Here is a 24,568-nt window from a genome sequence, read left to right as displayed (position 1 = left end):
TCGTCGATACACGATACTATTGTCTATCGGCACAACCCTAACTGACAGTGACACTTTACAATGACGTTCGAGAGAAAATGACATCGTCTCTAGATAATGAGGGTTAGCTTATGTTGAAGTTAGCTAACCATTTAGCAAGCCTAATTTCACAAGAGTTTTATTTATGTTTTGCTGATAACGAGAAAACTATATTGGTCGGGCTTTAATTCGTTGCCCTAACATGTAAACCATGTGAGTCTAATGACAAAGAAAGGCATGAATTATGACATTTAAGCAAAACGTATTCATTAAGCCAACTTATCTGGACGGTGGTTTGAGATCACTGCACACAGCAATGAAATCACTGAAGAAATCATCCAATCGCAAAGCGGACTGGCTCCGTCTCCACACAGATGCCGAGGTTCATGGGTAATGCTGGAGTCAACAAATTAAATTAAATTAAATTAAATGAATTTATTTAATTTTATTTAAATTTAATTAATATCCAAAACATATCCCCGTTCTCACAATCGAAGGAGAAACAATTTAAACTTATGGTCATATCAGTCGATCAGGCTCTGTAGATTACCGTTAGATGACACACCAAACCAATGGAAAAACGGTATTTCTCAAAAAATAAACAGCAACATTTAGAAACGATAGCCGTAGCAGAACTCTTCAGTCTCGTTAATTGAATAGATTTACTATATTATGACTGGAAGGAAGGAACCACAGACGATGGATTACAATGGCGAGAAGCCTACAGAATATAAAGCAATAAAAACAAGGACAAAAAATGTCTGATTAAATGTTGAGTAATGTAGCGCTTAAAGTTTAAAAAAAAAAAAAAAAAGACAAATGAGAAAAAGCAATGCTCCAGATTAGAGCCCGACCGATAAAGGATTTTTAAGGCCGATACCGATACAAATATTTGGTGATTTAAAAATCCGATATTCCGATATATCGGCCGATATACAGTGAGGAAAATAAGTATTTGAACACCCTGCTATTTTGCAAGTTCTCCCACTTAGAAATCATGGAGGGGTCTGAAATTGTCATCGTAGGTGCATGTCCACTGTGAGAGACATAATCTAAAAAAAAAAAATGCAGAAATCACAATGTATGATTTTTTAACTATTTATTTGTATGATACAGCTGCAAATAAGTATTTGAACACCTGAGAAAATCAATGTTAATATTTGGTACAGTAGCCTTTGTTTGCAATTACAGAGGTCAAACGTTTCCTGTAGTTTTTCACCAGGTTTGCACACACTGCAGGAGGGATTTTGGCCCACTCCTCCACACAGATCTTCTCTAGATCAGTCAGGTTTCTGGGCTGTCACTGAGAAACACGGAGTTTGAGCTCCCTCCAAAGATTCTCTATTGGGTTTAGGTCTGGAGACTGGCTAGGCCACGCCAGAACCTTGATATGCTTCTTACAGAGCCACTCCTTGGTTATCCTGGCTGTGTGCTTCGGGTCATTGTCATGTTGGAAGACCCAGCCTCGACCCATCTTCAATGCTCTAACTGAGGGAAGGAGGTTGTTCCCGAAAATCTCGCAATACATGGCCCCGGTCATCCTCTCCTTAATACAGTGCAGTCGCCCTGTCCCATGTGCAGAAAAACACCCCCAAAGCATGATGCTACCACCCCCATGCTTCACAGTAGGGATGGTGTTCTTGGGATGGTACTCATCATTCTTCTTCCTCCAAACACGTTTAGTAGAATTATGACCAAAAAGTTCTATTTTGGTTTCATCTGACCACATGACTTTCTCCCATGACTCCTCTGGATCATCCAAATGGTCATTGGCAAACTTAAGACGGGCCTTGACATGTGCTGGTTTAAGCAGGGGAACCTTCCGTGCCATGCATGATTTCAAACCATGACGTCTTAGTGTATTACCAACAGTAACCTTGGAAACGGTGGTCCCAGCTCTTTTCAGGTCATTGACCAGCTCCTCCCGTGTAGTTCTGGGCTGATTTCTCACCTTTCTTAGGATCATTGAGACCCCACGAGGTGAGATCTTGCATGGAGCCCCAGTCCGAGGGAGATTGACAGTCATGTTTAGCTTCTTCCATTTTCTAATGATTGCTCCAACAGTGGACCTTTTTTCACCAAGCTGCTTGGCAATTACCCCGTAGCCCTTTCCAGCCTTGTGGAGGTGTACAATTTTGTCTCTAGTGTCTTTGGACAGCTCTTTGGTCTTGGCCATGTTAGTAGTTGGATTCTTACTGATTGTATGGGGTGGACAGGTGTCTTTATGCAGCTAACGACCTCAAACAGGTGCATCTAATTTAGGATAATAAATGGAGTGGAGGTGGACAGTTTAAAGGCAGACTAACAGGTCTTTGAGGGTCAGAATTCTAGCTGATAGACGAATGGCTGTAAACGCATAATGTACTGTCTTTATAAAGTATCTTCTTATTAAACTGTCTGTATACTTACAAAGTTCTCAATGCTTCGGTTTGCATGTAGGGACCCTCATTATGCTACCGTGTTAGTGTGAGGCTATTTTGAGCCTTGTTAGTGGTATTAACTAGCGATTTACTTTTACTTACTCTGTGCCCCATATACTAGTGTTATAAGATAATCTGTTTTTAGAGATAAAACTCTTTACATTCGATTTTCATGAAAACGCATCCCAGGGAACGATCGACGCTGTAACCATGTGTTAATTACCCCTACAGTAACGCACACTTGGATTTCACACACGTGTAAAAGAAAAGCTAACTTTTATGCACAGGCTAGCTGCTATGTTTGATACTTTTTCTCTACGTCTAAATGTTCACTCCTCGCGTGCCTAACTTACGTTTTACAATGCAGGGACTGGAACTACAGATATGCTAGTTATAAATACAGTAATCATTACTTTATTTAGGCAGAATAAGTTCGTTGTGATTTCCAAGCTCATTGATGTTAGCGATCTTCCTTGTAGAGTGCGCTCTGGTGGACAAACTATGCAGCGCCAACACTCATAACATGGTTGCAGGGTATTTCGTCCGCTTTTATTTTATTTTTTAAATATTAATTTATCGGCCGTTATAAATGCCGATACCGATAGTTTGGAAAATGCCTAATATCGGCCGATAATATTGGCCCGCCGATATATCGGCCGGGCTCTACTCCAGATTGGCAGAAAGAAAAACGTGGTGCAGACACGAAATGTACTTCCCATTGAAATACATTGGATTGAAAGTCGTGCTGAGTGACACTAAAAAAAAGGGGAAATTCGTGTTCACGAACACGAATCAATAGATTAAATTTCGTGACTATGACACGAAATGCTGTGAGACTGGGTTGCAACATGTTAAGAGCTAAAGAAAACAAATGAGTTTTAAGAAGATCCTATTTGGACTGTGAACACTGGCTGAACCCTCATACGCTTTTTGGCCATTTTGAATCAATTTCTTAGGAATAAAAATGGTTTACTTAGGAGTTTTTCCTAGATGTGGTGACTCATTTGTTCTGACTGCACGAGTGTAGTGGTCGAAAGTCACAGCAAGAATTAGATGCTTTGTTTCCAGACAAGACTTAGAGAAACTTGTGCATGCTTTCATCACCAGCAGGGTGGATTATTGTAATGGACTCCTCACTGGCCTTCCCAAAAAGACCATAAGACAGTTGCAGCTCATACAGAACGCTGCCGCCAGGATTCTGAGCAGAACTAGAAAATATGAACATATCACACCAGTCCTCAGGTCTTTACACTGGCTCCCAGTTAGATTTAGGATTGATTTTAAAGTATTATTACTGGTATATAAATCATTCAATGGCCTAGGACCTCAATACATTGCAGATATGCTCACTGAATATAAACCCAACAGATCACTCAGATCATATCAGCTAGAAATACCAAGGGTTCACTCTAAACATGGTGAATCTGCTTTTAGCTATTATGCCAGCCGCAGCTGGAACCAGCTTCCAGAGGAGATCAGATGTGCTCCTACTGTAGTCACATTCAAATCCAGACTCAAAACACATCTGTTTAACTATGCATTTACTGAATGAGCACTGTGCCACTGTTCGTCCGACTGTATACTGTACTGTATTTTATTTTTTATTTTTCTAAACTGTTTTAATTATTCTTATTTCTTTTTATTATTTTAATTTCTTCTATGTAAAGCACTTTGAATTGCCATTGTGTATGAAATGTGCTATATAAATAAACTTGCCTTGCCTTGCCTTGCCTATTAGCCCCATTGTATCGATCTTGGTTGCAGTTCCATTAGAATTCCACTGGAGGTGATCGCGGGCGAGTGCAGACTGAATGGGAGTCTATGGGGCTAGACGGCTAAATTTGTCTCTTTCACCTGATTGCCGTTGAGAAATCTCAGATTTTATTGTAGGTTTTGCAAGTTCAACATGGGTTATAGGTTGAAAATTGAATGAACGAGTACTTATGTCCTTTCGATTTCTTACAGGTTGAGTTGTTGTTGCCCATAACACGCTAGCATTCTGCTAATGAACGCTGATTGGTCAGTGAAGGACTGATTACGACCAGAGATACCGCTTGATGGCATCGTGGGATCCGAAGCGGGACCAGAAACAAACAAAACAAAAACTCTTCTAGCACGTGTATTTACCTGTGTCAGCTGTGTTGTCGATGCCTCGAGAGAAAAGAAAGTGCAGAGCGCGAAAGCACCAAAGCGACTGTAGGATCTCTGGTCGTACGATGTGTACTTTTTAAAGCAAATAAGTGACTCCCAGCACCCAGCAATGTGCAATTTCTTTGCATCTCCTTTTGAATACAACATTCAAATTACTAGACAAAAAATTATATCCTGAGAAATGTGGATTTTGATGGGTATAGCATCATAGACCTCCATTCATTCTGCACTCGCCTGCGAGCGCCCCCGCATGGACAGAGACGTGTTACTGCAGCCAGTCCAGAAACCGGAAGTAACCAGAGAGTGCCAATTCTCTTCCTATTAGACATTCTCTGTCATTAGTCCTATTTTAGGACCTTCCGGCCCGCCGTGCATCCTGTTTGCGTATCCTGTGCGCTTTCGTCATTGGCGGAGCGGTCGGTCAATCCCACCTTTCCAGTAAATACGACTTGTGATTGGACTGTACGTCAGCAGACAGCAAAGCATTGGCCAAGAGCAGAAGGCCCTCCCTCCAGGCTTTTTTTTTAAGTTGCGAAGCTTCATTTTCGCTCAGTCTGAGTTTCAGAGCAGAGCTGCGTGACCACGCTGCCACAAATCACGTGAGTCGCAAGCTCGCAACTGTGTGGGCATATCTCCGCAAAATGGGTTTTGTAAACTCAGCTCTGAAAAAATAGTCTGCAATAGGAGTGCTAATGTAATGTAATAAGTTTCGCCCTTTCGAACCTCAGTTTTCAGAGTTTCAAAACTTTTTTCACCTATTCGCACACCAGTTTTCAGATCACCATTTACAAGGTTTCAAATCTGGAAAACAAACTATTCACTGGGAGAACAGTGACAAAAACTCTGAAAAATGATTGCACAACACCATAAAAAACAGTGTTGCACTTCTGAAGAAGGAAAACTCAAAAACAAAATTATGTTTGCAGAGATTTTATGTTTTTTACCACTTTGAAAGCCTGCAAAACTCTGTTTTCAGAGTTTCAAAACTTTTTTTCACACATTCGCACACCAGTTTTCAGATCACCATTTACAAGGTTTCAAACCTGGAAAACAAACTAATGCAGTGGGAGAACACTGACAAATTTGAAACTCAAAAACAATGTTTGCAGAGATATTTTTATTTTTTACATTTTGCAAGCTTGCAAATCTTATTTTTTAGATCTTGCAAAACTTTTTTTTGTAAGATTTTGAGTTTTCGAACACTTAGTTTCAACCTTTCAGAACTTTATTTTCAGTTTTAAATCATGGCAGGATATTAATCCCATAGCTTTAGTGCCTGGTTACAAATCATACAAAATCATTTTATTATAGAAGACGTTTGTACTACGTTATAACGAGTCATTAATGTATTTAATGTATTTTAAATTATACGTTTCATATACTCGTATTTAACCGAAGCTATAGATTGTGAAATTAAACATTTCTCGCTGTTAGTGTTTTTTAGTTAGCTTAGATAATAGCATAGCATACAGCTAACGTTATCCGATGATCTAAGCTAACTAAAAAACACACTAACAATGAGAAATGTTTAATTTCACAATCTATAGCTTTGGTTAAATATAACGTAGTACCAACGTCTTCTATAATAAAATGATTTTGTATGATTTGTAACCAGGCACTAAAGTGATTACCCATAAAACGTGCTTTGAGCCGGCAGATCTGACGTGCCTCACGCAGCATCCTGGTTTTGACGCATGCTGCTTCGTAGCCACAAACCTCACCCAGGCATGAATCAGCCGTTTTTTCTTGGGGAACTTGTGGAGCTTCTGCCCTGTTTTTGATGTATTCGTACATCCCGTACAAACACAACAGTTAACCATTTTTGTTAGCTAGGTCTCCAATATAACTGCTAGCCTACTTGCCGTTAGACTAATGGTAACTCTAGGCTTGGAGTCCCTCTTATGACGTCACGCCCAGCCTAGTGGAAGGGAGGGGGAGTACTTAAAACCACTGTAAAAAGTACCAATTTTTCATATTATATTCAGCATTTTGATATAAAAAACATACAAAACAATGGTGGGCGGTTCTTATCTTTATGTTTAAAGGGGGGGTGAAATGCTCATTTTCACTCAATCTCCTGTTAATCTTGAGTACCTATAGAGTAATATTGCATCCTTCATATCTCCAAAAAGTCTTTTGTTTTATAAAATTTTTAACATAAAGATAGGCTGTACCGAATCTTTCCGGAAAAAAACGAGCGGCTGGAGGCGGGCCCTGTGGGCGAAGCTTAGCTGTGCTAACGCGCCGAGCTAGTGACAACACACAGAGACATTTGTTCAACAAACAGTTTTACTCACCGTCCGGTTCCAACGCACGGCCGCGAACCTTTATCATTGTGACTGCTCGATCCTTAAGCATTAGACGATCTGCAAATCCGTGGATCTGGGCTTTGTTTATAAAACAATCATCGTCGAAATGCAGGGAACAACAGTCTTACACAACTCCGTTTATGCTCATGAAAACAAACTCCATCCACGGGTTCCTTAACGCTGGGTTCTTTGGGAATCTGTGCAGGGTTGTCTTGCCCTGGCAACCAAAAACACACTTCTTTGGTGACATTGACTTCCCAAAAGCCGGGCAGGGCGCTTTGATGGCGAACTGCTTTCACTCTCTTGCTCTAGTCTACGAGTGCGCGCGCGGCCGCGATCTTACCGGAGAAGTGCCCTTAGGACCCATATAAGGAAATTCCGCCCTATCTTACGTAAGACAGAGCCATACTCGAAAAAAACTTTCCGAAACTTGTGACAAACCGGAAGGAGTATTTTTGGAACAAAAATACTCCTTCAAACGTACAACTTAGTTTTTGAAACTTTGTCCATGTATAGCATGGGAATCCAACTCTTTACCAGTGTAAAAAACTCAGTATGCATGAAATAGCATTTCACCCCCCCCTTTAATAAGCACATTGCATTATCTTCGTGAAAAATGTAATCTGCAATTTATACTTTAAGCTCTTATTGAGAATTAACAGGGGTTAAGATGTTGATGATTGTTTCGTTTGACGTTACCATCATGGTGATCAGCGTTTACTTTAGTTGGGCTCTTGACCCTTGACGTTTGTTAAGTTACTTTATACTTGAAACTGGACATTATTAGTTTCTTGGAGTGTTGAATTGATTATCAAAATTAAGTTGAAATAATGTTTGAGGAACATTATACCTTCTAAAACACGTTCCTCTAACGTCAAGAAAACTGGACATTTTTTATTTTTCTAGAACCAACCCTGAATATTTGGAGAACATTCTTGTAATAAAACTGTTAGCTGGGGAACTTCCACTAGCCAAAAAAAAAGAGAGAAAAAAAAAGGAAGAAATAAACTACATTAACTATGTCATAACTTTTATATAATAAAATTTGAATTTCATACATTAATTTCGTATTCGAACCAATTCCTGTCATCCAGCATCTCCTCCCTAAGTAAAGCGCCAAATCGGCAAGTGATTCGACAGCGCTACCCGCTACCGTTGATTTTTGCCAGCATTTGGCTGGTGTTAAATTCAAACCGTGGTTGATGATCTTTCAAGTTGATGATCTTTGACTGTTTTGTCCATTAAAGGTAAACATTTGGCATCCTGTGCTGCCATGCATTTCACTGTTTTGTTTTTGTTGTGGTTTTTTGACTGTGTGATTCTGGTTGTGGACAACAGGTGTGATAACAAAGGGTCAATCATCACTTGATTAATAATTTCATTATCTCATTGCATGTATGGAAAGTTCATTGCACTTAAATGATCTGTTGGGATTTAAAGTGTTTCTGTTATCTGTGTTTTGTGGGCCACCATTATACTGATGTGTCTGTGTTTAGGTCGAGGAGGAGAAGACGATGACGCATTGAAAATGTGCTGCATTTTGCATTATTTCAAGATAAATTTCAGTGTAGTTGTCAATGCAGTGATTAATTCATACATGTGTGCTATTGCTAATGGTTGGATTGAGGTTATAAAGTTAAGTTGATATTCAAGTGGTTATATTTTAGTTTAAATTTATAACCAGTAGGGTTCCTTATTTGTGGACTCAAATTAAAGAAATTGACAGTATTAATACAGTAACATAATATAAATAACATAACAAATATACAATGTAATTTTTTTTTTTGTTTACAGATAAAATTCAGTATAATTTTACAATAATTTCACAATTTCTTTAGAAGTGTGGAATTCCATAAAATGCATTCATTTACACCAAATGTGGTGAAATTTTTTCCAGTTATTTAACTGACTGTGTTACTGAAAACAGTTATTTTTACCTTAAAATAAAGGCAATTGTTGTTTTTTATGTGCAAAAATATAATTTTAACGTGAGATGTCCATAACATGTACATGAATATAATTGAGTGATGATTGAGTATTCTAAATAAACTAATATATATATATATATATATATATATATATATATATATGACTTCTTTTTAGTTCCCTATCATATACTGAAAGGCGGGTCATTCTTTTCTCAGTTGTGAATCACAGCATAATTCTGGATTATTCACACCCCCACGCAGGGACGTGCACAGACATTTTGAGGGGCAGGGGCTCAAGTGAAATAAAGGGCACTTCTCATAATTACTTTTATTTTTTTTATTTTTTTTTAAACAAAAAAGTAGAGCAGCAAAGGAAACCATTCCACAATGTGCATGTTTTGAAAACATTTTCTATGCTAATAGTTTCAAGTATATATTTAGAATAACCTAAATAACTGCATCAGGCAGAGGGGCGTGTTTTACTAATAATTTGTTTATTTTTGCACAAGGCACTACATCATTTTAGTTATTTTGGTATTATCAGAATACATAACACTTTAAAATCAACACAAATATTCACTCTAAACTGAAGAGGGCTGTTGCTGCTATTTTGTTAACTTTACTGAAAAAATCACTGCAAAAATGATTGACAAAATACAAAAATACAGCAACTTAATAAAATTATTACAAAACAAAGGTCTTCTACTTCAAAATAAAATCGGTTACTACCATTGCCTGGTTGTCTCTCCTTCCTCCCTTACATCGGCAACCTTCTGGGGGCCATGTCTCTGGAAATCTTACTTGATTGTTTGAATTAAACTTACCAAAATAACTGAGTAAAATTTCAATAAAAGCCAATGTCATGTATGTATTTGTGGTTGTATGGAATACTATTTTATAAAGGTTTAGAGGAAATAAAAAAAGTTAAATTACTCATAAATAAAAAGTTAATTTATAAATATTGTTATTTTTAATGTTTAATGTTAACTTATTTCTACTCAGTTTTATTTATTAATGTACCAGATGCAATTACTCAGATTTACTACATTTTTTTGACTGTATCCTCCATCTGTTTGCATCTGTAGATTTCTTCTAAATTCACCAATTTAGATTTCTACATTTCAGGGGGAAAGACTCTTGATATGTATGCAAATTAGGCGTCAACTAGTTAAAATGCGCAAATTTGCATCTAATTGATAGGGCAATGCAGGTAAATAGGATAAACAAAATAACTAAAGCATATCACCTGGTGGTGATATATGGTTATTTTATTACTAACTTATTTTATTACATGGCTTGGTTGAATTCCAATGTAGAATGCGGTGTGTTATTTCTTGATAACAGACCGCTGTGTGGAGTATAACAGACCGTTGCCATGAAAAACAGAGCGTTGCTATGGACTCACAGGATTCTAACCGTAGAGACGGAGCGTACTATTTTCTTTAGCGGAAGCAATACAATCGGGAGGGAGCGCTTCAGAACTCCTGACCTGATATTTAGATATACTATTTTTCAATAAATATATTTGTTTTGACAGGGAAGCTGTGCGCTCAGTTATATATATTATTTTTACTCCAAATCTTTTTTATTGGTTTTCAACGACAGTACAGAATATAACATCATAAACAGTATAAAGTAAGATATTGTCCATTATTAACCCCTTACATGATCTCCCCCCCACCATCCAATAGTTCAGAAAATAATAATAATAATAAAAATATATAATAAAAAATAAATAAAAAAAAAATAAAAAATAAAAAAAAAAAAAAGGTAACAAAAAACAAATAAGTAAATGATAAGTAAATCCTCCTAATAAGCGAAAATTATGTACCATTGCCAGTTACAGATGCACAAGGTAAACCCTTAATGTAATTTAAAAAGGGATTCCAAGTCTTGTAAAAGGATGTAAGTGAACCAGAGAGTGAATATCTTAACTTTTCAAGTCCAATACAGTGAAAAATGTCCTGTATCCACCTGTCATGCGTCGGAGGGGAAGCATGCCTCCACTTAAGAAGGATGGCCCGTCTGGCCAAAATTGTAGTAAAAGCAATGACTTTACGATCTCGGGCAACCAAATCAGGCATAGGGGAAACCCCAAATAGGGCTATAATTGGATCAGGGCCAATATTAGTGTTGATAGCTTTTTTAAGCGTCTGAAATACATTAGACCAAAAGGACACCAGCTGCGGACAAGTCCAAAACATGTGTAGATGGTCGGCAGGAGAAAGTTTACAACGGTTGCAGGCAGCACTCTTGTCTGGAAAGATTTTTGCCAATTTGGCATTGGTTAAGTGCGCTCGGAAAAGTATTTTACATTGAATTAAGCCATGCCTTGCACATATGGAAGAGGTATGTACCTGGTTCAAGATGCTATTCCATAGGTCCTCTGTAATAGTAACACCGAGGTCTTGCTCCCAGGTATCTTTAAGAGTGGCATTAGTGTCAGAATTAATAGAATTTATTAAATTATAAATGACTGAGATTAAATGCCTGTGGTTGGCATTTAAAGCAAGAAAGTGATCCATTTTTGTTTCAGGGGGACGATTGGGAAAGTAGGGGAACTGCTTCTGAACAAAGTGTCGGATTTGAAAGAACCGGAATAAGTGATGACTGGGTAGGTTATACTTTTTAGATAACGAAGAGAAAGAGACAAATACTCCCTCATCATAGAGGTCACTAATCTTGAGAAGGCCATTAGATGACCAGAGACGAAATGCAGGGTCTGAACTAGACGGGGGGAAAAAGTAGTTATTGATGATGGGCATATAAGTGGAGCCTCTATGCAAACCGTAATGTTTCCTAAATTGGACCCAAATTTTAAGAGAGCTAGTGACTACTGGATTATCTGAAACTTTGTTTACAACTAAGGGAAGCTGAGAACAGACAACTGAATAGAGAGTGCTTTTCATTGATGATGTTTCTGTATGCACCCAAGGAGGGCTGTCAGAGTAGATATCTTTGTTCCAAAAAAGAAGCTTGTTGATGTTACAGGCCCAGTAATACTGCTGAAAGTTGGGAAGTGCAAGGCCTCCTTTAGCTTTAGGAAGTTGGAGAATTGATTTCTTAAGGCGAGCAGGCTTATTCCCCCATAGAAATGACCGCAAAATACTGTCAAAGCCAGTAAAGAAAGATTTCCTAATACAAATAGGTAAGTGTTGAAAGAGGTACATAAATTTGGGTAGAATAACCATTTTGACCAAGTTAATTCGACCTACAAGGGATAGAGGTAGAGAGGCCCACCTACACATATCAAGTTTTGATTTGTCCACAAGCGGTTGAAAATTTTTTGCAAATAGATTACTATATGAATTCGTAAAGAGGACCCCCAAGTATTTGAAACCATCAGGCGCAATCTTGAAGGGTAAGAGTGATCGTGAAAGTTTTTTAGCTTCAGAGTTAACCAGAAAAACTTCACTTTTTTGTACATTTATCTTGTAGCCAGATAGTTGACCAAATTTGTCTAGGATATCCAAAACTGGGGGTAAGGAGGCAGCAGGGTTTGAGACATATAATAAAAGGTCGTCAGCATAAAGAGAGAGTTTGTGAACTAAACCATGACGAGAAATTCCCTCAAAGCCATTGTGGCTACGGAGCCAGATAGCTAAAGGTTCTATGGCTAGATTAAAAATTAAGGGAGAAAGGGGGCATCCCTGTCACGTCCCACGCTGAAGCGAGAAATAGGGTGAACGTATGCCATTAGTATGAACAGATGCCATTGGGGAGGAGTAAAGAAGTCGGATCCAGGAAATAAAATTAGAATCAAACCCAAACTTTTCCAAAATAAAAAACAAATAACCCCATTCCACCCTGTCGAAGGCCTTCTCAGCATCCAGAGACACAATAATTTCGGGTAAGTCAGATGGGCGGGAAAAGAGAATGTTGAGAAGCCTTCTAGTGTTAAAAAAAGAGTGTCTTCCTGGGGTGAAGCCTGTCTGGTCATGAAAAATTAAACATGGTAATACACGTTCGAGGCGAGAAGATAAAACTTTAGCCAGAATTTTAAAATCTACGTTCAGAAGTGATATTGGTCTATAACTACCGCAAGAAATAGGATCTTTATCCTTTTTAAGGAGCAAAGAAATAGAGGCCTCGGATAAAGTTGGAGGAAGGCAGCCCACCTTAAAAGAGTCATTGAAAAGCAATGCTAAAGTAGGAACTAAAAGGGGAGCAAAAGCTTTATAGAACTCAACTGTAAAGCCATCAGGGCCAGGAGATTTTCCCGGTTTCATGGAATTAATTGCTACCTGTATCTCTAATTCTGTAATTGGGTTGCCTAGATTCTTAGCAGTGTTTTCATCAATTGTGGGATATTCAAGAGAGTTGAGAAGATCTAAATTTGTAGTATTATTGGGAGGGCTTTCTGAAGTGTACAGTCTAGCATAATAGTCTGAGAAAACCAGGTTAATTTCAGCTGGATCCGTAACTAATTCACCTGTTGGGGATCTGATACCAGAAATCCATCTTGAAGTGCTAGCTGATCGAGCCTGATAGGCCAAGAGTTTGCCAGCCTTGTCTCCATGCTCAAAAAAATGCTGTCTACATTGCCTAAGCTGTCTCTCTATTAAATCGGTCAACTGAAGGTTGAATTCTGAATGTAATTGAACTCTTTTAGCATAGAGGACAGGTGAAGGGGAAGCGGCATAAGAGACATCTAACTTAGACAGTTCGTCAGCTATTGCGGATAGTCTAAGTTTTTTGGCTTTCCTTACTTGTGAGGAATATGAAATTACCTGGCCGCGAATGAATGCTTTGAAAGCCTCCCACAAGGTGAGACTGCTAACATCTGGAGTCTGATTGAGTTCGAAGTAAAACTTAATCTGCGAGGAAAGGAAATCTTTGAATGCGCTATCTGATAGCCCGGAGGAGTTGAATCTCCAGGGTGGGGGCGACGGTCTGTTAGTTGGCAAAGTTACGTCAATAGATACTGGGGCATGATCAGAGACCACTAATGCGTGATAAGTGCACATGGAAATACAGTGTAACAATTTATTATCTACCAAAAAGAAATCAATTCTAGAAAATGTATGGTGAACATGAGAAAAGAATGAAAAAGCCTTGCCTTGAGGGTTTTTAAACCTCCAAGGGTCAGAGAGTCCCAGTTGAGAGGCGTTGTTTAGCACCACGTTAGCTGATTTTGTTAGAGTAGACTGTTTAGAGGAAGACCTGTCCATGGATACATCTTGAATCAAGTTAAAATCCCCTCCAATAATTATATGATGTTCATCTACTTTGGGTAAGCTTGCAAAAAACTTAACAAAAAACTCATCATTGTCCCAGTTGGGGGCATAAATGGAAGCTAAAATTACTGGTATGTTTTGGAGTTTGCCCGAGACCATAACAAAACGGCCATTTGGATCTATAATAGCATCAGTGTGTTCAAACATAACTCTTTTATGGATAATGATAGCAGCCCCGCGAGCTCTCTGAGAGAATTTGGAATGAAACAGATGACCCATCCATGATCTCTTAATACGCAGTATATCTACCGTTCGTAGGTGAGTTTCTTGTAGAAACATAATATCTGCCTTGAGATCCCGTAAATGCGCTAAAATCTTACTAGCTTTGACGGCACTGTTCATCCCCTTGGTGTTCCATGACACTAAGCGCAGGTTTCCATCACTTAACATTATGGTATTAACCATTCTGTGAGTTTAACGAAACAGGATCGCATTGAACCGGCCGAAAGCATCAGTTATATATATTATTTTTAAAAATAAAAAAAAGCACCCCAGAAAAAAGGGCACTTTCTCTCCAGGAATAAAAAGGGCAGGTGCTCAAGCCCCCTTTGATGTCTATGTGTGCACGTGCCTGCCCCCATGCAAATTTTACGGTGGCCAAGAGAGCTCAACGCGCTGCAACTAAAGAAAACACATGCATTGCAAATAGAAAAAAACACCCGCAAATTAAGAAAACATCTTCATCAGTTTCACAACACACATGTGCTCCAAATACTCACAACACAACCAAATACAGAAACGTGCTGCAAATAACAGACCACAACGGAAATGTTTCCAGGGGAACCAAAGAAGTGATGAACCCGGCTGATGTTCCTTCATCCATGCGGAGATATCCGCAAGACAGCTTGAGATCCGTGCAACTACTGTGGGATCATCTGGTTGAAATGAGAGGAAGAGTTGTGTGTCATCAGCATAGCAATGGTAAGAGGGTTTCTCTTACCATACCAGTATGCTGTGTCCCAGTGATGTGGTGTAGATGGAGAAGAGGAGGGGTCAAAGAACTGAACCCTGAAGAACCCCTGTGGTCAGTTGATGTGCTTTGGATACCTCGCCTCTCCATGCGACCTTGAATGACCTACCTGTGAGATAGGACTCAAACCAGTGGAGGGAAGTTCCTGTGATGCCCAGAGATGAGAGGGTGGACAGAAGGATCTGATGATTCACAGTGTCGAAGGCAGCAGACAGATCCAGGAGAATGAGAACTGAAGATTTGGAAGCAGCTTTTGCGGTCTATAGGGCTTCAGTGACCGACAGTAAAGCAGTCTCAGTTGAATGCCCTTTCTTGAAGACAGATTGGTTGACATCCAGCTGGTTGTTCTGAGACAGGAAGATGATACTAGGTTGAAAACAACTCGTTCAAGTGTTTTCGCTATGAATGGTAGGAGAGAGACAGGTCTGTAACTCTTCAAGTGACGTGTTTAATGTGGTGGCACAAACGCTCTGGGAAAACACATGAAATTGAAAATTAGTAACATTATGTGAAAAGAACACAATGGCTCTTTTGTGATGAAATAAAACTTAAATTTTAAATTAAAATTAAATGAAATTAAATGAAAATCATCCAACAATGGAACAAATACAATCATCATTGAGCCACTTTTAACAAGTTTATAAGCGTTATGAAATCCAGGAACTCATAGATACTATCTTTAGGCTTTTTAATATGGCAAGTTCAATATATAATCACTGTTCTATTTAAGGATGGCTGACGCGAAACAGTCGTTCCGAAGCTTTGCGAGATCCCGAAGCGCAGATGTGTCGAAACACTGATCCGAAGCGTGATTCAAAACACCCATGTCACGTGACTATGACCAAACGAAGCCTCGAAGTGTTTCACTAAGTGTTTCATCAGGTGTGGTCCGCCGAATCAGCGTTTGATTGACAGGGTCGGTAACAGACCACACAATCGCACATCTGTATAAAAGTGAAATCAACGCATATTGACCTCGTGGGTTTATGTGAGAGGAGTTTGACTTTGAGATAGCGGATTTTTGGTGATATAGTGACATAGTGCGATTTGATTAGTTATAGGCTATTTAGGCTTACATTTAAATTTAACTGGAAAGAGATAGCAGTAATCTTTCCTCATTTGTATGTCCTAGCTAAAAAATATATTTGCATGCCAGCAACAAGTGTCCCTTGTGAGAGGATTTTTTCAAAGGCTGGAGAAATTATCTGTAAAAAAAAGAAGTAGTCTAAGTCCTTTCACAGCAGAGAAATTAATATTTTTGAATAAAAATCTCTAAAAAAGTGAGACATTGTGGCTTGATTTCTTTTATTAATATTCATTTTTCATGACCAAAATAACATTATGCACAGTGAGGAGCCTATAGGTTACAAGCTTCACATATTAGAAAATTATAATAATAAAAAAACAACAATTTTTTTTAATGGCTCGTCAAGGTTGTTTCAGATCAACACCTGCAAGTGACCACTAGGTGTCACCGTTGAGACGGGTGTCAGATTGATTCGAAGCCTCGAAACAATATGGCACATTTGGTTCAACTGTTTCATTGCTTCACGAGGCCTCGATCTGGCCATCACTAGTTCTATTCTGTCGAACAACTTCATTTACATAGTTTGGTTCAATCCATCTCTAAAGGCGGGCATACACTGTGCGATGTCTATGTGAATTCAGCAAGGTTACCTACTCACACTGAACGAGTAGATCGCATGCGATGTAAAGCCAAAGCTCAGGATTTATGTGCTCACACTATACCAGGGGTGCCCAATCCTGCTCCTGCCGATCGACTGTCCTGCACAGTTCATCTCCAACCCTAATCAAACACACCTGCCTTTAATTTTCAAGTGATCCTGTAGACCTTAATTGGTTGCTTCAGGTGTGTTTGATTAGGGTTGGAGATGAACTGTGCAGGACAGTCGATTGGCAGCAGGAGGATTGGGCACCCCTGCACTATACAGTCCGAACATCGAGCTGCGACTTCACTGCTCACACTATACACTCACCTAAAGGATTATTAGGAACACCTGTTCAATTTCTCATTAATGCAATTATCTAATCAACCAATCACATGGCAGTTGCTTCAATGCATTTAGGGGTGTGGTCCTGGTCAAGACAATCTCCTGAACTCCAAACTGAATGTCAGAATGGGAGAGAAAAGTGATTTAAGCAATTTTGAGCGTGGCATGGTTGTTGGTGCCAGACGGGCCGGTCTGAGTATTTCACAATCTGCTCAGTTACTGGGATTTTCACGCACAACCATTTCTAGGGTTTACAAAGAATGGTGTGAAAAGGGAAAAACATCCAGTATGCGGCAGTCCTGTGGGCGAAAATGCCTTGTTGATGCTAGAGGTCAGAGGAGAATGGGCCGACTGATTCAAGCTAATAGAAGAGCAACTTTGACTAAAATAACCACTCGTTACAACCGAGGTATGCAGCAAAGCATTTGTGAAGCCACAACACGCACAACCTTGAGGCGGATGGGCTACAACAGCAGAAGACCCCACCGGGTACCACTCATCTCCACTACAATTGGGAAAAAGAGGCTACAATTTGCACGAGCTCACCAAAATTGGACAGTTGAAGACTGGAAAAATGTTGCCTGGTCTGATGAGTCTCGATTTCTGTTGAGACATTCAGATGGTAGAGTCAGAATTTGGCGTAAACAGAATGAGAACATGGATCCATCATGCCTTGTTACCACTGTGCAGGCTGGTGGTGGTGGTGTAATGGTGTGGGGGCTGTTTTCTTAGCACACTTTAGGCCCCTTAGTGCCAATTGGGCATCGTTTAAATGCCACGGCCTACCTGAGCATTGTTTCTGACCATGTCCATCCCTTTATGACCACCATGTACCCATCCTCTGATGGCTACTTCCAGCAGGATAATGCACCGTCACAAAGCTCGAATCATTTCAAATTGGTTTCTTGAACATGACAATGAGTTCACTGTACTAAAATGGCCCCCACAGTCACCAGATCTCAACCCAATAGAGCATCTGTGGGATGTGGTGGAACGGGAGCTTCGTGCCCTGAATGTGCATCCCACAAATCTCCATCAACTGCAAGATGCTATCCTATCAATATGGGCCAACATTTCTAAAGAATGCTTTCAGCACCTTGTTGAATCAATGCCACGTAGATTAAGGCAGTTCTGAAGGCGAAAGGGGGTCAAACACAGTATTAGTATGGTGTTCCTAATAATCCTTTAGGTGAGTGTATGTGTGAAATATGTGACCCTGGACCACAAAACCAGTCTTATGGGTATTTTTTTTTTAAATTGAGATGTATACATCATCTTAAAGCTGAATACACAATCTTTCCATTGATGTATGGTTTAGGATGGGACAATATTTGGCCGAGATACAACTATTTGAAAATCTGGAATCTGAGGGTACAGAAAAATCGAAATATAGAGAAAATCGCCTTTAAAGTTGTCCATTTCTATTGGCGATAGTGCTGCATCTATTCACAAAAATAAATGTTTTATATATTTAAGGTGGGAAATTTACTAAATATCTTCATGGAACATGATCTTTACTTAATATCCTAATGATTTTTGGCATAAAAGAAAAATCTATAATTTTGACCCATACAATGTATTGTTGGCTATTGCCACAAATATACCCGTGCGACATAAGACTGGTTTTGTGATCCAGGGTCACATATGTGCGATAAACCCCCGTGCCGGGTAGCGCCAATAGACGATATCATGTATCCAGAGATACTGTCAAAACAAGCATCAGCTATCAATATCAAAATGATTTAGCATTTCCAATTTATGTATTAAATTATTATTATTATTATTGTATTATTATTATTATTATTATTAGGGAAGGCTACTTTTATTATTAAACTGATAGGCTATTATAATTAATTTGCCATGCAATAATTTCATAGAACATCACCGCATAACCAACGTGCTGTGAGGATAATAAAATATTACATAGAAGCTTACTCCACCTCATTGAAAATTGTCTAAAACATTTAGGTCGATTACAATGAATTATAGGCATATAATTAATTATTAACAGTCTATAATATGTCAGAACACTGCAATAATTAGTCATCAATGAAAATTAAAAACAGCTTTATTTCAAAAACACAGTTTAACAAATTAATAAAAGAGGCACGGTGTAGATACATCGCAGGTGGCTTGGAAGACGTGGGTAATGTTTAATGCAACAATAATTTGTAGCTAGTTTGAACTACAGAACTTAAAGATCTCCCTCTTTTCGTTTTTTTTTTCTTGCTGCAGATGAAATGGTTAAACTTCTGTTTTCACACAGGCGCAGTGAGGGAAAAAACACTCAGTTTAGGGCAATCGGTTCGTAGCTCTGCTTCAACTGGCGATATAGTCACGAGGAGCGACCAAAATTTCTGACATGCCAGGAATTTATCCGACCATCCGATTGCCGGTCAGGAGATGTTAATCGGTTAGGTTAATACACTGCACGAGCACTGAACAACAAACGACTCACGACAAAGCTGAAAATCGGCCCGACCTGAAAAAGAGTCGCACGAGTCAGAATTCGGCTCAAAATCGGACGAAAATCGCACAGTGTATGCCCGCCTTAACTCTCTCAAACCACATGAAAGCGCAATGTGACACTGCCTCCTACTGGCTGAATCTACAGTTTCAGGATGAGCTCAATGAGTCCTTTATCCAGATTTACTGACGAAAAGACACTATGATGATTCAGGAGCAGTTTGTTCTTTAGCGTGTTTCTTCTGGTGGGTCTGAAAACCCCCTAAATAAGTGAATCTCTCATCGCAGATGGAGCAGCGGTAAGGCTTCTCTCCTGTATGAACTCGCTCATGAGTCTTAAGGACGTCTGATCGAGCAAACGTCTTGTCACACTGAGAACACTTGAACGGTCTTTCTCCTGTATGTATTCTCTGATGCATAGCTAATTGAGTGTGTTGTTTGAAACTCTTCCCACAATCGCTACAGTGATACGGTCTTTCTCCAGTGTGAACTCTCAGATGAACTCCAAAATGAGCCAGACTAAAGTAGCTCTTCCCGCAGTAGGAGCACAGGTACGGTTTCTCTCCGGTGTGAGTCCTCTCATGGCAAATCAAATTAGATTTTTGACGGAATCTTTTATCACAGTGTGAACACTGATATGGTTTCTCCTCAGAATGTATTTTCTGGTGTGACTTTAGATAACTTGAGTTTGTGAAGGTTTTCCCACATTCCCTGCACTGGTAAGGCCTCTCTTTGGTGTGAATGCGCACATGCTTCTTCAAATGGGATCCATACATGAATCTTCTATCGCAGTGAGGGCACTTGTACGGCCTTTCACCCGTGTGGATTCGCTTATGAACATTAAGATTCCCTTTGGTGAGGAAATACTTGTTGCACTCACTGCAGTGGAAAGACTTTTCGCTGTGTATCTTTATATGAGCTCTCATAATAGATGGAGTGGTGAAAAAATCCTTCCCGCACTGTTCGCATTGAAACTCCTTCTTCACGCTGTGCTCTTTTGAATGAAGTCTCTTCTCTTCTAAGGTAGGAAAGCTGATGTTGCATCTCTTACAGGAGAAGCTTTTCTGTTCTGTGTGTTTTCTCTCATGTCTCACTAAATGTCCCTGTGAGCTCAATATTTTCCCACAGGTGACGCAGGAGAGACTCTTGATCTTCAGCTGCTCTTTTGATGTCGAGGTTGTTTCTTCATCAGTAGATGAACCTCCATTCACATCTGAAAAGAAAAAAAGGTAATAAAATGTATAACTTTAAATAAACACAAACAGATATAATGAATCATGCACTTACCATCATGAAATTCTATAATATCTGACTATATTTTTCTATAACTTTGAGAGCTTAAAAATTAATCAAGATAAATGTGAAATTGTGATGCAGCTAATGATACAGTGTTTTCAACACATCGGTTCACAGTAACTAATGTCTGCACCTGCTGATTTAGGAACACAACTAAATGTTTATTAGTGATCGACCGATATATCGGTCGGCCAATAAATCGGGCCGATATTTGCGGGTTTGCGGCTGCTGCGTTTGCCGATAGTTTTTTTTCCCCGGCATTATTAACAGACAGGCGTCCGCAGGCAGCTCTGTGTTGCTGGAGATGCTGCAGTTCACGTGCAGCCCATGCACTGCCCCTCCCACACTAGCAGAGTGCTGGAAGCCTCTTCAAGACAACGGTTAGTTTTAAACTTTCAAAGCATCTTTTAACTGTTTGACTTAGCTGAAATATTGGCATACACTTTGAAAGTGGAAACACGTTGCTCTATATGTGCGTGCAACTAAGCAAGTTTGTGGGTCCGTCCAAATGGAAAACGCGAATGCCGAATGCCTCATCTATAAAACTGCTTGTCATTGTATTTAGGCAGCTGCAAATAGCTAACGTTAAGTTTGAGGCTATCCATATGCATACGGCAGCTGTTACAAACACTGGTCATAGGATTAAATAACGCTGACGTTGTTCCGTGATTCCGTGATATTTGTGGGAGTTTTATTCAGCGACCACCTGGCTGAGGTTTGGACGTGTGCTCATAAAAGAAGCGACGCGGTTGCGACACGCATGCGATGCAGCACGCTCGTTTGTCCAGGCGCTCCTATGCCGTGGTGAGATGAAAACATCTAAACTTTTCAGAATGCCGCAAGCGCATGCAGGTCATGTGACAAAAAACAACTGACCTTTCCATGACAACATCGAAAGCTCGGCCGAACAGCTGATCATAGCTGGACAGGGCGGGTTTTTATTTCTCATCTCCATAAATATATGTAGTCGTAAAGGGCTAGAAATAAATTAATCCTTACTTCCTCGTCATCATGGAGAGCGCAGTTCATGGTTGCATAGCAACGACAGACGTTTATTATGTTGCTTGCTTGTTACTGTGTGCAATAGTGTAATTATTTTATTTATGCTTAAATATTTATTTTCAGAATTTGGATTATGCTTAAATATTTATTTTCAGCACTGAACTTTTTTTTTTACTTGTTCTACCTCACATGTTTTTAATATTTGTCAAATATTGTTTTAAGTTCAATAAATGTTCCTTATTTTAAATTGAGACTTGTAACATTTGTTATCATCATTGTGTCATTTTTATGATTTAAATTGAGTGAGCAAAAGCAGTATCGGCTCCAAATATCGGCAGCCCGTATCGGTCATCGGCTAAGGCTGATGAAAAAAAATCGGTATCGGCATCGGCACTAAAAAATCCATATCGGTCGATCCCTAATGTTTACACACATTCTGACAATGATTTGCCATAACAAAAGATAATAAATGTAAGATACATACCTGAAGGAATAAAATCATCATTGTCATCATTTTGATTATCCTCATCCTCATTTTCTTCATCCTCAACATCATTTCCTTCATCATCCTCATTCTGAACATCATCTTCATCCTCCTCCTCCTCATGGATCTGTTGTTGTTCCTCTGCTGTGGTTTCTTCTCCTCGTCTCTCTATCAGGTTCCTGCAGTCCTCCAGTTTGACGGAGCACATCTTCATCTGCTGTTCTCCAACGTTACAGTCAGAGGTTTGATCAGTGTATCCATGATCCTGAGCGTCAGTATAACACAGTAAAGTGAGGCTGAGCTCTGAGTCCTGTGTGTCTCTGGATCTCCAGACTGAATCCTGAGCTTCTGTCCCATCAGTCACACACACTGAAACCTTCTCCAGATCCTGACAAACACATCATAGATCAACACAAATAAACAACAACCTGTTGATAGTAGCCTCATTACTCAGCAGTTATATCTAGTGGTTATATTGGTTATTTGTTTGCATATTTTGCTCAAACCTCTCTGTTGGGTTTGTCTCCTCTTTCTCTCAGCTTTGCCTCCAGTGACGCCACCTCTTTCTTCAGCTGACAGATTTCAGTGATGAAATCCTCAATATCCAGCATGGACAGATCAGTTCCTACTGATTTACAGCAGATCACATCCATCTGCGCTCTCATGGTCGACATCTTAAGACAACACATCATCATTATTACAAGATGCATTTTTCCACATTTATATCAATCTAAGTTGTAATGTGGACTCATGCATTTTCTGTAAACCTGCTTTGAAACGATGCGTATTGTGATTGTGAAAAGCGCTATACAAGTAAATGTGAATTCAATTATAATGAACTTACACTGATTTAAACTCAAAATGACTAAAGATTATGAAGGAGAACAGAACTACACCGAATAAGAAAATGATTGCAATTTCTGAGAATATTAATACACAGGTAGATATTAATTACAGATATAAAATAAACATAATAGGCGTGTTTATGTTTAAATTCACTATTGTAAATATATCATTACAACACATTACCAATATCTAAAACTTAAATTTAGCTGCTGGACTTAAACACAAATTTCAGAAATTTAACATGATAATGTGATACTTGTTATTATAAATGGGAAAAAATAGTTAATTTAAAGCACATTAAAACACTACAGACAGAAAATCAACAATCACACAAACAGTTAAGAACAACATACCTCAGTCTCAGCCGGTCTCAGCGCGCCAGGCTTCCTCTTCTTCAGTGGTTTTACCGGCGGACTGAAGAGCGTCACAGCGACTCCTACAGGTTTCAAAAACACCTGCAGCTGGTCAGTAGATATCGTGTCTACAGCAAATTTTCTCCGTCTTGTTCTATATCAAAAACAAGCTTGAATTCCTGTGGTGCAGCTACGAACGTGAATCATGTTTATGTTTTCTCTATGGTTAAAGTTAAATTGTTCAATTGATGACCACGATGTCATTTATTTTTGTAGTTGATTTGTCATGTTCACGGCAACTTGATTTCCTAACGTTTCCGTATCGTGTAGGCTATTGTATTGTGTGTCTGAATCAGTTCAGCTACATGAACTGTGGTAAATAACGGTCCTTTCTTGCCCTGATGTGGTACTGCCATGTTTTTAGAATTACTGCTAAAAGAAGCTGTAGCTGAGATTTCTGTTTACACGAGAATAATATGCCAAATAAATAAAACTAGGCTATATCAGACACTGATCAGCACATTAAGCTGTCAAAAAAAAAATAAAATAAAATAAAATAAAAAAATCTATCCAGAGGATTACTTTCTTTGCAGCAAATATCTTACCTGACATGGTGACACAAATGCTCTGGGAAAACACATGAAATTGAAAATTAATAACATTGTGTGAAAGGAAAACCATGTCTCTTTCTTGATTAAATAATATTTAAAATCCCAATTAAAACCATCCAACAATTAAAAAAAATGGTGCAATTGCCTTACAATCATCCTAGAATCAACTTTCAACACTTAACACATGTTTATCAGCGTTATGAAATCCAGATACTATTTTGAGGCTTTTTAATAGGTCAAGTTCAATCAATCTATCAAGTTTAAGATGCAATCATTGTTCTATTCTGTCCAACACAACTTCATTTACAGTGTTTGGTTCAATCCATCGCTACTCTCTCAATCCACAAGCTCAATGTGACACTGCCTCCTACTGGCAGAAAGAGCTCAATGCACAGTTTCAGGATGAGCTCAATGAGTCCTTTATCCGGATTTATTGATGAAAAGACATTATGGGGAGGTTTCCTG

The 24,568-nt window shown here is 39.0% G+C and overlaps 1 protein-coding gene across 1 annotated transcript; it reads right to left on the bottom strand.

Annotated features, from left to right (window-relative positions):
- Positions 1 to 15,155: 15,155 nt before the first annotated feature.
- Positions 15,156 to 24,104, bottom strand: LOC307155267 (uncharacterized protein; the record flags this gene model as incomplete). The annotated part of the gene is made up of 6 exons (XM_079865829.1): positions 15,156 to 15,503; positions 20,392 to 20,724; positions 22,294 to 22,681; positions 22,800 to 22,967; positions 23,493 to 23,575; positions 24,098 to 24,104. The coding sequence occupies 6 exons, from the start codon at positions 24,102 to 24,104 to the stop codon at positions 15,469 to 15,471; spliced, it is 1,014 nt and encodes a 337-aa protein (XP_079721955.1). The 3' UTR covers positions 15,156 to 15,468.
- Positions 24,105 to 24,568: the final 464 nt, after the last annotated feature.

This window comes from Squalius cephalus (assembly GCF_949319135.1).
Source record: "Squalius cephalus genome assembly, chromosome: 3".
In the NCBI taxonomy this organism is placed as follows: Eukaryota; Metazoa; Chordata; class Actinopteri; order Cypriniformes; family Leuciscidae; genus Squalius; species Squalius cephalus.
Note: the sequence above shows the minus strand (reverse complement) of the source record. Positions and strands in the feature narration are given on the sequence as shown.